This window comes from Ochotona princeps, chromosome 12, assembly GCF_030435755.1.
Source record: "Ochotona princeps isolate mOchPri1 chromosome 12, mOchPri1.hap1, whole genome shotgun sequence".
In the NCBI taxonomy this organism is placed as follows: Eukaryota; Metazoa; Chordata; class Mammalia; order Lagomorpha; family Ochotonidae; genus Ochotona; species Ochotona princeps.
In genome coordinates, this window is record NC_080843.1 from 42,050,099 (window position 1) to 42,062,787 (window position 12,689).

At 39.8% G+C, this 12,689-nt stretch overlaps 1 protein-coding gene across 4 annotated transcripts in view; it reads right to left on the reverse strand.

The window, feature by feature from the left end:
• The window catches only part of ELF1 (E74 like ETS transcription factor 1), an 86,839-nt gene that overhangs the window by 4,038 nt on the left and 70,112 nt on the right, over positions 1 to 12,689 (reverse strand). For all 4 annotated transcript variants that reach the window (XM_058670676.1, XM_004577448.2, XM_058670678.1 and 1 more), the window contains exons 4-8: positions 11,198 to 11,305; positions 9,809 to 9,976; positions 7,629 to 7,712; positions 6,456 to 6,648; positions 3,295 to 3,744 (exon numbers count right to left, since the gene is read on the reverse strand). In XM_058670676.1, coding sequence (XP_058526659.1) covers positions 3,295 to 3,744; positions 6,456 to 6,648; positions 7,629 to 7,712; positions 9,809 to 9,976; positions 11,198 to 11,305 — 1,003 coding nt within the window. The remainder of the gene's footprint in view (positions 1 to 3,294; positions 3,745 to 6,455; positions 6,649 to 7,628; positions 7,713 to 9,808; positions 9,977 to 11,197; positions 11,306 to 12,689) is intronic.

The window sequence follows — 12,689 nt, forward strand, 5'->3', positions numbered from 1 at the left end:
TTAGCTTGGTCTAGCCCTGATTATTGCCACCATTTGAATAAACCAACAGAAAGAAGGAAGTTAGTATTCTCACTTTGCTTTCCAAATAAATAAAATAAATTTTAAAAACTTAGCATCTGGGGCCCAGCAGCGTGGCCTAGCGGCTAAAGTCCTCGCCTTGAACGTCCCAGGATCCCATATGGGCGCCGGTTCTAATCCCAGCAGCTCCACTTCCCATCCAGCTCCCTGCTTGTGGCCTGGGAAAGCAGTCTAGGACGGCCCAATGCATTGGGACCCTGCACCCGCGTGGGAGACCTGGAAGAGGTTCCTGGTTCCCAGCTTCGGATCGGCACAGCACCGGCCGTTGCGGCTCACTTGGGGAGTGAATCATCGGATGGAAGATCTTCCTCTCTGTCTCTCCTCCTCTGTGTATATCTGACTTTGTAATTAAAAAATAAATAAATAAATCTAAAAAAAAAAACAAAAAACTTAGCATCTGGATTTCAATTGATTTGTGTTCTGAATTTTGTTGTTTATGGCAGACAATTACTTCAGATTGATAACACCTAGATTAATTCCCCATAAGCCAAATGTTAATTTGCATAGGTAGAAATAAAGGCCTAGATTAGTGATGAGTTAGTAGTAACTTTTTGAAAATACCAGTGCTCCTCTTTTTTCTACTGCTTATCTGAACCATGGTAACTAACGTAGAATGTGAATCTGACTATGATACCCAACCCTACAACCAGAAACCATGTTTTGACAAAAACATGTTTTAGGCACATAGCATTTGCTCATATTGAGGGACACAGTATGATAATTTTATATGCATACACAGTGTATAATAGTGTAATTGGGCAAATCACTATTCTCACAACCTCAAAAGCATTTTTAGAGCCCAGTGCAGTGGCCTAGTGGCTAAGGTCCTTGCTTTGAACATGTCAGGGTCCCATGTGAGTGCCAGTTCTAATCCCAGCAGCCCCACTTTCCATCCAGCTCCCTGCTTGTGGTCTGGGAAAGCAGTCAAGGATGGCACAAAGCCTTGAAACCCTGCACCCGCGTGGGAGACCTGGAGGAAGATCCTGGCTCCTGGCTTCAGATTGGCTTAGCACCATCCATTGCGGTCACTTTGGGAGTGAATCATCGGATGAAGATCTTCCTCTCTATCTCTCCTCCTCTCTGTATATCTGACTTTTCAATAAAAAAAAATAATGAATCTTTGCAAAAAAAAAAAAAAACATTTTTAAATTAAAAAGCTTCAGAGGTTTCCATGGCAAAAATTTACATCTGTGTATATGCAGGTACAACTATGTGGCATAGAGTTAACACAGATTGTACTATAAACATGTACAGACTTGCCACACCATACACATACTATCCTCACTTTACGTAGGAAAATGTTTGGAAAGAAATAAGCCACCTGGCTACAGAGCTTATGTGTGTAAACATTAGAACACAATGCAAACTGAAGTGAAGAACGTGAGCTACAAACAGATATAACTTTTAAGGAAGGGTAGATAAAAAGTCCTTGCAATAGCCAACTCTCACCTGTCTCTCTCTTTCTCTAAGTTATACTACAAGAGTAATGCATTCGGAAATACTCCATATTGCCCAATACCTTTGTTCAATGCTTTTGTTCAAATTAGAAAAAGTTGTTCTTTCCTTATAACAGACTGCTGTACGTCACAAAATATGTAGACTTACAGTCTCTAAACTATAAATATATTGGTTTATTTTTTAATTATGAAAAATAATTTTCAATAAAAATTCAAGGATTGTAAAATAAAATGAAGGCTCAGCACAATGTTTCAATTGGCTAATCCTTCCCCTTAAAGTGACAGCATTCCACATGGACATTGGTTCATGTCCAGGTGTTCCACTTCCCATCCAGCTCCCTGCTTGTGGCCTGGGAAAGCAGCAGAGGATGGCCCAAAGCATTGGGACCCTGCACCCCATAGGAGACCCAGAGTTAGCTCCTGGCCTCTGGCTTCAGATCAGCTCAGCTATAGCCATTGCAGCTATTAAGGGATGGAAGATCATTCTCTCTGTTTCTCCTTCACTCTATAAATATGCCTTTCTAATAAAAATAATAAAATCTTAAAAGAAAAGCAAAATGTTAAGCCTTTCCCCGTGTACAGAAATTTTCAGTTATTTTTTCTTAATGAATAACCTGTCAGTTTCTGAGTATATTCTGTAATATTGGTTACATTATAGTTTTTTTTTTTTTGACACTATCACTAATTTATTAAGAGACGGGTGGACATACAACTTTTTTTCAGAGAACAAAAATACTATAATTTATTATATAATCTACTAAGTACCAGGCATTTGTCTGATGAAACACAGCTAGAAGACTTGAAGGTATGTTCAACATCCAGAATCTTCCTCAACCTCATGCTTGGCTGTTTCTGGATCATTAACTTCTATTTTTTTTTTTTTTTTTTTGAGTGACCAACATGTTAGAAGATGCAAGTTTTTAACCACATGCTGTAACTACTTCCTTTTTTTAAAAAAAATATTTATTTATTTATTAGAAAGATATACAGAGAGGAGAGACAGAGGAAGATTTTCTGTCCACTGATTCACTCCCCAAGCGGCCACAAAGGCAAAAGCTGAGCCAATCCAAAGTCAATGCTTTCCCAGGCCACAAGCAGGGAGCTGGCTGGGAAGCAGAGCGGCTGGGATTAGAACCAGCACCCATATGGGATCCCAGCACATGTAAGGCAAGGACTCTAGCTACTAGGCTACCACGCTGGGCCCACATGATAGTTTTTAAAAGTCTGCACAGGGTCCAGCCAGATCTTCCTCTCTGTCTCTCCTCCTCCCTATATATCTGACTTTGCAATAAAAATAAATCTTAAAACAAAAAAAAAGGTCTGCACAGTTACTTATAATCAACTGGTATGATTTTTATAATTTATAAAAAAAATTTCAGAATATTTATTTGAAGGGCAGAATGACAGAGATTTTTCATCTCTTGGCTTACTCCCCAAATGTGTATATTAGCCAGTGCTAGGCCAAGCTGAAGCCAGCAGATAGGAATTCCATCTGAGTCTTCTATGTGAATGGCATGAACTCAAAGGCTTGGGCTAGTATCCACTTCCTCCCAGGGGCAGTAGCAGGAAGCTGAATTAGAAGCCCAAAAGTAGCTAGGAAGGATTCAAACCAGGCACTCCAGCATGGGATGCAGGTGTCCTAATCAGCCATTTAATCCTCTACACCACCAGGCCTGCCACTTCCACTGAAGTAACAGCTGTGATCAGAAACAGCATCATCGACATGTGAGGATATGCACCGTAATTCTTGCATTCTCACCTAATACTCTGAACAGAAGAATTTAATGTTTCATCCTGCACAGTACTGGTTAGGGTTCCTTCCCCTTCTGAGACAGCTTGTACTGGCTGCACGACATGAACAGTCCGGAAGAGCTGGGTAGGATATGGAGGCTGTGATGGCTGTACTGTCCTCAAAATTTCTGACGGCTGTGCAGCTTCCATGGGATCTTTGGGCTTTGCAGCTTTTGCATTCCCTGGTTTTAAGACTGTGGGGGCTCCTCCCTTTATCCCTGAACTTGAAGATACTCTGGATCGGCTTGCCTGGTTCCTACTTGAAGTGGTTGTAGAAGATAGTGCCGGATCTGAAGCCTCAGTGCTGGAACTTGGATCCTCATCATCTACATATATAAGATCTTTTGGCATTTCTTTAAATTGATACACCAAGCGCTGACCTTCCACTTTTGCCAGGATACCCCTTTGGTAATAGTACCTATTCAAAACAGACAACATCATCAACATTTTTTCAACAAAACAAATAATGCTCAACAATATAAAGTTTTGCTAATCACCTACGAAACTTCACAGCTGGAATCAAATGAGACAAGACCTGTAAATAAGTAAGTAATTTTATGTACAATATACAATATGTACAATATACAAAAGTTTATGTATAGATAGTCTTCATTATCAACTAAATGTAAATTACTAGCTAAATCTAAAGAAATTCTAATTAGGAAACTAGTATATAGATTATTCCACGCCTTAACATCTCTTCCTTCCTCTACTCTTCTACTAACTTGCTAGGATAAACAAATCTACTATAAAATCAAGAAAATGTATCCCTTCCACAGCCTGCTATCATATCCTTACCAATTTAGCCATCCTTCAAAATGTTCACAAAGTCGAATATTACTCAAAGCATTAATATATTCATTGTAATAAATATCTCAGAATCATTTAAAAATGTATTCTCTTGAGTTCCTGCTTATCACTATCGATAATGAATGCTAACCTTAACGACTCACAGCATATGACCCTTCAGGGCCAGTGTTGTGGCATAGTGGGTAAAGCTGCCACCTATAACAGTGGCATCCTGTATGGGCACTGGTTCCAGCTGCTCCAGTTCCAAACCAGCTCCCTGTAAATTCCCTGGGAGAAGCAATAGACCATAGCCCTATCTCCCGAGTGGGAGACAAGGATGAAACTCCCAATCTTATTCCACCTGGCCCAGCCATGGCCACTGACCATCTGGAGAATGAACTAGTGGATGGAAAATTCATTCATTCATTCCCTCTCCTTCCCTTACTGTGTGTGTGTGTGTGTGTGTAACGCTTTCAAATAAACCTTTAAAAAGAAAAAGCTATTTTTTTTCTTTTAGAAAAATCTGCTCTAGGATCAATTTATAACTTTTTTTTTTTTAAGGCAGATTTATAAAAAGAGGGAGAGACAGAGAGAAAGATCTTCTGTTAACTGGTTCATTCCCCAAGTGGCCACAATAGCCGCAGCTGAGCCAATCTGAAGGCAAGAGCTTCTTCCTGACATCCCATGGTGAGTGCAGGGCATTAAGACTTAGCGCCATCCTCTATTGCTTTCCCAAACCACAAGGAGGGAGCTGGATAAGAAGTAGAGTAGCAGAGACAGAAATTGGTGTCCATATGGGGTTCTGGCACTTGCAGATAGAAGATTAGCTAGCTATCACACCAGCCCTGCCTGAGTATAATTTTAGATTTTTCAGCATTTCAGTTTTTAATTTTTAGGTCAAAGATCTATCTGCATCTTCTGTCTCCATCAGGGTTTTATGGAAATCAAAATAACTTCCTATGTTACAATCGATTCCAGGGGCAGGCATTGATCTGCAGCACATGAAGCTGTTCTCTGCAACATCGACATCCCACATGGGAGGCAGCTGGTGATCCACTTTCCTTCTAATGTGCCCGGCAAAGTAGCAGATGATGGCCTGAGTGATTGCCCCCTGCCATTCATGTAGGAGGCTCCAATGCAGTTCTGGGTTCCCGGTCTTGGCCTGCCCCAGCTCCAGCCACTGCAGTCACTTGGGGTGTGAACCAGCTGATAGAGGATCTCTCTGTGTTTCTCCCTCTTTCTGTAACTCTGCCTCTCGAATTTAAAAAAATAAAATAAATCTTTAAATAGTAACATTTAAATTTAGATGCATCGGGCTCGGCAGCGTGGCCTAGTGGCTAAGGTCCTCGCCTTGATCCCATATGGCCACTGGTTCTAATCCCGGCAGCTCCACTTCCTCTCTATCTTTCCTCCTCTCAGTATATCTGACTTTGTAATGAAAATAAAATAAATCTTAAAACAAAAATAAAAAATGGTTCCCTTTTTTTAAAAAAAAAATTTAAATGCATCAGGGCCCAGCACAATAGCATAGTGGTTAAAGTCCTCGCCTTGAACATGATGGGATCCCATATGGGTGCGGTTCTAATCTCAGAGGACCGGCTTCCCATCCAGCTCCCTGCTTGTAGCCTGGGACAGCAGTCAAGGACGGCCCAAAGACTTGGGTTCCTGCACCCGTGTGGGAAACCTGGAAAAAGCTCCTGGCTCCTGGCTTCGGATTGACACAGCTCCAGCCATTGCATCCACTTGGGGAGTGAATCATCGGACGAAGATCTTCCTCTCTGTCTCTCCTCCTCTCTGAATATTTGCCTTTCTAATAAAAATAAATAAATCTTTATTTAAAAAATTTAAATGCGGGCCCAGCCCAGTGGCCTAGCAGCTAAAGTCCTCGCCTTGAAAGCCCCGGGATCCCATATGGGCGCCGGTTCTAATCCCGGCAGCCCCACTTCCCATCCAGCTCTCTGCTTGTGGCCTGGGAAAGCAGTTGAGGACAGCCCAATGCATTGGGACCCTGCACTTGCGTGGGAGACCCGGAAGAGGTTCCAGGTTCCCGGCTTCAGATCGGCAGCACAGAACTGGCCATTGTGGCTCACTTGGGGAGTGAATCATCGGACGGAAGATCTTCCTCTCTGTCTCTTCTCTGTGTATATCTGGCTGTAATAAAATGAATAAAATCTTTAAAAAAAAAATTTAAATGCATATTTCAGTAAGGACTTCCATTTTGGCAATTCAATAAACAAATTCACCATTTGCTTAATCTCTTAGCGTTTACAAAGTTAACCAATGTTTCAGTATTTCGGAAGTGACCTTCTTCACACGATAAACTAAGAAAGCTTTACATACCTGAGTGCTCTTCCCATAGTCTCATAGTTCATATCAGGTTTGTTTTTGTGCTTCCCCCACAACCTGGATACAGCCTTGGAATCTACCAATTTAAAAATGCCTTTTTCTCTTTGCGTCCACTTAATATATTTAGGACAGGTAGCTTTGTCCTGGAGCAGAGCCAATAAAAATTCCCAAAGATAAATTGTGTTTCCTAAAATAAAAACAATTCCTATTAAAATGACCACATACTCATTCAAAAGAGCACAATAAAACAGAATTGAAAGTTCTGTAATAAATTCCATCTACATTTATAAAACACTATTACATTCAGTTAGTACTGTTGATATAATGACCATCATTTTCAGGGTCTAATGAAGATCTTAATCCTCTTTTTACTATTCTCATGTAATATGTCCAAACAAAACTGTCTTGTAATGTAAGCTTGTGATAATTCAATGAGAAAGCACTTTTAAGTACTTTTCTTCTATTTTTTAAAGAGGCATCACATACAGGAAACATGAGAGTTCTATAAAACCTTTCCACAGTTATCCCATTTACAGTAGAGCCATCAGATCAGCCATTACAGTTTTATTCATATTTGAGCAACAGTTATAAAACTCGTAGAACTCCAAGACAACATAACATAGTGTAAATGAAAGGTGGGTATTTGGTCCAGCAGTTAAGATACTTGCATCCCTTATTGGAGTGACTGGCTCAATGCCCATGGCTAGTTCCTGCTAATTTGTACCCTGCAAGGCAGAAGATGATGCTCAAATGATGGAGTTAAGCCTCTTCACTTCAGCCTTGGCCCAGTCCCTTCTACTGTGGGCAGTGGGGAAATGAGTATGCAAATGTGAGCTCTCTTTGTTTTTCTGCCTTTCAAAAAAAAACAAAAAACAAAAGTATCTAAAAACTAAAAATCCAGTCTGTCTGAATTTGTCCATGAGCCTCATTATTAAAAAATTATTTTGAGATGTAAATGAAAATAACCCAAATAGAGATCTAGAATTACTTTATTAGCAGTCACTCCACAAAAACTGATAAACATATCTTACAGGTAAGTGGAAGTTGTAAGTTCCATTTCCATGTACGATACCAAGGAAGCTGGTGGTTTCTACTTATAACACACCATAAAGCATTAGGAACACTATGAGACTTGCAAACAGTGCAGTGGAATTATGGTACACTCACCCTTCCCATCCTTGTTTTTCTTCTTCACAGATATATTTGGTGTCATGGCTGGGGAATCTGGTCGCTGCGGTTTAGTTTTCCTACCTGAAATTAGAACAGCTCTGCATAAATATTTGCCCTCTAAAGTAAAAGAGATTAGACCATTTAACTTACAGTTTATTTTATGTTACCCTAAAATGCAAGTATCAAATGACTTAGACACAGGTCTCATAACGCTATCGACTGAAAGAAAAATAATTTCAGTAAAAATAATCAAAATAACACTATGTTAGTTAGCTCACAAACACACTCAGAGTGATACTTTAACTCTATGATACTTTAGCTCACCTAAAAGACGAGGTTAAAATTTTTAAAATACTGTACCTTATTTTTCAGGTATCCATACTAACAGCGTTTTCTTAACATTTTGGAGAATACTCTTGATACTTACAAAACAAGGCCTTAAGTCACACAGGTAAATCTGCCTACTGGTTATATGAGAAACCTCCAAAAATGGTGTAGAAAATGGATTTAAAAAACAAAAGATCCAAACTTTACTTCTCAACATAAGCTCTAAAATGTTGAAAAAATTTTACAAGCAATTTATAAAGACTTACCCAGAGGAAAGGGCATGGACATTTAACCATACAAATGCAGCCTTTCTTACATTATTAACTGAAAATTTTGTTAAGATTAGGAAACAAAACAGGCAGGAGGAGCCAAATCAGGGATGCTAGGTGAATGCTTAATGGTTCTCCACTGAAACCTTCACAAATTTCCCTTATTTATTCAGAATAGTGAGCATGAATATTGTCATGATGGTGAAAACCTCCCAGGAGAAGTGCTCCAGATCTCTCCTGCTACAGTTTTGGCTAAATTTCTTACTTAAAAAGAAAGAAAACTCTATATGCAAAAGGTACTTACTGTTCTTTATCATTCTTGGACTCCTTTGAACAGTCTGTAAATGAAATGCTTTGAAAACCCAATAACATTGTTGCTATAACATTTCTGGGCACTAGCAGGGAGCTAGATTAGAAGTGGAGCAACTGGGTCTCAAACTGGCACCCATACGGGATGCTAGCAACATAGAGATTAACCACACCAGCCCTCATTGTGGGTATCTGGGGAGTGAACCAGTGAATGGAAGATCTCATTTTTTTTTTTTTTTACTCTGTTGCTGTACGTTTCAAGTAGATAAAAAATATTCTTTCAAAAATGACTCTAATATGAAGAAATACCTCTGTTTTGTACCCTCAATTTTTTTCTTACATACATTTGAATTGGTGTGGAATGAATCCTCGAAAAATATTGTTAGATGACAGCATCACTCTCTATTTGTCCTAAACAAATAAAGTACTGCCGGGGTCCGTGTGATGGATGTGGAAGACAGGAAGGAGTGAGGAGCATTGCTTACATTGCAGGCAGGGCCGCGAAGGAACCCCCCACTGAGCAGGGCTATGGAGGGATGTTGCTTTGATCACCTGAATGCAGCCCGCTTTCCATTGCTGGACACTGGACTTCCCCACTGAGTTTTCAGTAATCTACCTAGGCATTGTCTGCCCCCGCGGGGTTAACGTGTAGTATCTATGTGAGCTTGAAAGCTGATGTTGCTGATATTCGCTTTTAGCAAAAAGGTTTTTACCTATTGCTGTCACAGCTGCTTTCATTGGCAATATGCTGATCAGGGGTGTTACCCCCCTTTTTTGATCCTATGCTAATCTAGGCTATAGCAGATACCCATGCTTAGGATCTCCCTTTTCTATTGACCATATGCTAATCAAGGGTGTTCTGCCCCCATTTGGTGGGAACCTGTGTTTAGGGCATTCTCTCTCCCATTCACAATATGCTAATCAAGGGTGCTAACCCTCCAGGTGCAGGGGAAATTCTCTTCTTTGATCTTCGGGTCCGCCTATGGAAACATTTCTCTCCTTAGCTGATTCTAGAGATAGGTGCTGATAGTTTGCCTGCCCTAAGGTGAAACATAGGCAGAATTAGCCATAGTAACATCCACTTGACCATGACGTAAAGTCTGAGCCAGAGTTTGATTTTGCTTAAATAAAGCGGACAGCATTATTGCATAGTCCACTATCTTCAAGGAATTCAGGTGGTCCGTCTCTTTCTTTCTCTCTTTGCGCCTACTCCACGCACTCTTCGCGAGTTCTGAACCCCGGGCCAGAGCTGGACTCCGGCGAAGTACCCACCTTTCTTTCTCTTAGGCTGTTCTGGTGATGAGGCTCCTGGTGAATCTACGTATGTCTCTTGTACTTGCTGGGTTTCCATCACTTCAGGAATCCCATCTAATGTGACGGATACATGGGTGACTGGGGCAACAACAATGTCATCTTCAGATGAACTAAATATATTATTATCTAGTGGAAATAAAACCAACTAATTATAATTTGTGTATTATAAATTGAAACAATTTCATGAAGCAATTCTGTTTCAAACAGATTAAATTAGAAACAAAATCTTAGAATCAGTTCTTTCATTTCTTCTGCCCTACATCAAGTCCTCTAATTTAGTCCAGGTTTAACAAGACTATTTCATTGTCTTTCTTTACCTTCTATGTCCAGTCTAGCTTGTGCATCCCCCTCATCCTTCATACTGTAGCTAGCTACATGCTGAATCCTATGTCTGATCTGACTGACTATATTACACCTTTACAGAAACATCTCAGATCTGATTTTTTAAAATTCAGTTCCCCACAGTCTACTAGTGCTAAGAACAATCCAAATTACAGAGTACACTTTTCAAAGCTTTGATAATCTAAACCAATCCTACCTTTCCAATCTTGTTTCACACCCAACAGGGAGCTTCCACTTGAGCTATACCAAAGCATTTTTATATTTTTAGCTCGGTTTTTTTCATTCATTCTTTTTGAGACATCTGTTTTCTTGGGCTTAATTTCTTCTCTAGAATGGGTGATCTTTTCTATCTGTTCTAACTATTAAATGCTTACAATTTACAACCCAAGTTAAAAGACTCTCTCAATAAAGCCTGTCTCTGATGTCTCCCGCCAGCATTTTGACTGCTTCCAGAAGATTTTTACTATCACTCTCAAGGCCTTTGTTTTTTGCTTTTTTGATTATTTAAATAAATAACTATCTTCAAAATTAAACTGTTAGCTCAAGGAAAGAATATAATGCCTAAAGCACTGTTGTCATACATATAAAAATATGCAATAAATAACTTCAATTGATTTAGTGACAATTTTATCAGTATGACTGCTTCCACATCAGAAAAGTTCAAAGGAGAACGTGGATTTAAGAGCAGATCAATTATTCGGCAGTGAATTTTATACCATGAAGTGTTAGTAAAATTGTCAGTGGTTTTTTTGCTTATTCATTGGTGAGTGTCTACATAAGTAGCTAAATAAGAGATTAGGCCTTTCAAATTCTGGTATTTTCATCCATGAGTTTAAGATAAGTAAATATGCAAAACTAATATTTGATAATAAATAACTTTTATCTGTTAATTAGTATCATACCTTCAAATATAAAATATGCTCTCTGATCCCTTGATATTTACTATCTAAAAGGCAGAGATGGGAAGAATAACTCTACTGAACAAGAACAATCTTAACTACGTACTTATTCGCTTTTCATCCAGCATAGGGCCAGGGGAATCCATATTCAGGAGTGCCTCAGCAGCCTCAATTGTTTCAATTGTTTCATCCCCATTATGGCAAGAAGCTTCCACTACAATACATGTAAAGAAAAAAACAGAATTAGATACAAAACACCTCTTGTTCTTATGGTGCTGATCTCTTGAACAAAATACATCACTTAGGCTTTGAGTGAGTGTGTGGATACTGTCAACCTATATTTTTGTGAGCATAAAATTAAGAAATGTCTTGAAACAAAAAGCCTTTGCATGACACTATAGGCAAAACACAGCTCACACTCAGAAAGGAAACTACATCTGTCATTTCTCTGGTAATTCCTGTATTTTTAAAAAACAAATGGACATCATACTACTATGGGAAAAGCTCTAATGTGACAGAACTCCCAGGATATCACTGGGAAGGTTATTCTGTTTCTGTATATATCATATCATAAAATAATTGGGTTGATCTTTTTAGGTACATATCAACAACCAACTTTTTTTAAAAATGTGTCTCTCTTTTTAATATTCATTTCTTTTTTAATTGGAAAGTCAGATATACAGAGAAGAAGAGAGACAGAGAGGAAGATTTTCCATACGATGACTCATTCCCCAAGTAGCCACAATAGCCAGAGTTGAGCTGATCCGAAGCCATGAGCCAGGAACGTCCTCCAGGTCTCCCACACGGGTGCTGGGTCCCAAGGATTAGGGTCGTCCTCGACTGCTTTCCCAGGCCACAAGCAAGGAGCTGGATGGGAAGTAGAGCTGCCGGGATTAGAACCGGCGCCCCAATATGGGATCCCAGGGCACATTCAAGGCAAGGACTTTAGCGGCTAGGCCATCGCACCAAGTCTGGGCCTGGTTTGCTTTTAACAGTCATTTGTCTTAACAAAAGGTGTCGGGCCCAGCGGTGTGGCTGAGCGGCTAAAGTCCTCGCCCTGAATGCAAGTTTTGGAACCCTATCATCCATGTAGGAGAACACATGAAGCTCCTGGCTTTAGTGTGGCCAAGCCCTGGTCATCGTGGTCATCTGGAACATGAGTGAATATAGGGAAGAATTGTTTGTACCACTCTGTGTAACCCTGCTTTTCAAACAAATAATTGTTTTTTCTTGAAAACCAGCCCTGCATGGACTACACTATAACATTTAGTACTTATCATTAAAAAACAAAAACAAAAAAACTAACTCTGCAGGTCAGTGTTAAGAAGGCACAGTGGTTTAAAAACCACATATAGTGTTAGTTTGAGTCCTGCCTACTCCACTTTTAACTTCAATCCCTCTGAATATGCCTGGGAAGCTGCAGATAATGGCTCAAAAATGTGAGTTTCTGCCACCCCATTGGGAAACCCAGTTGGAGTACCTGGATGCCTGGCTTTGGTCTGGTCAAACCCTACCTGTTACTGACATTTGCAGAGTGAACCAGCAGATGAAAGATTTTTATGTCTGTTTGTCTGCCAGTTTGGCACTTTTCTCTCTGT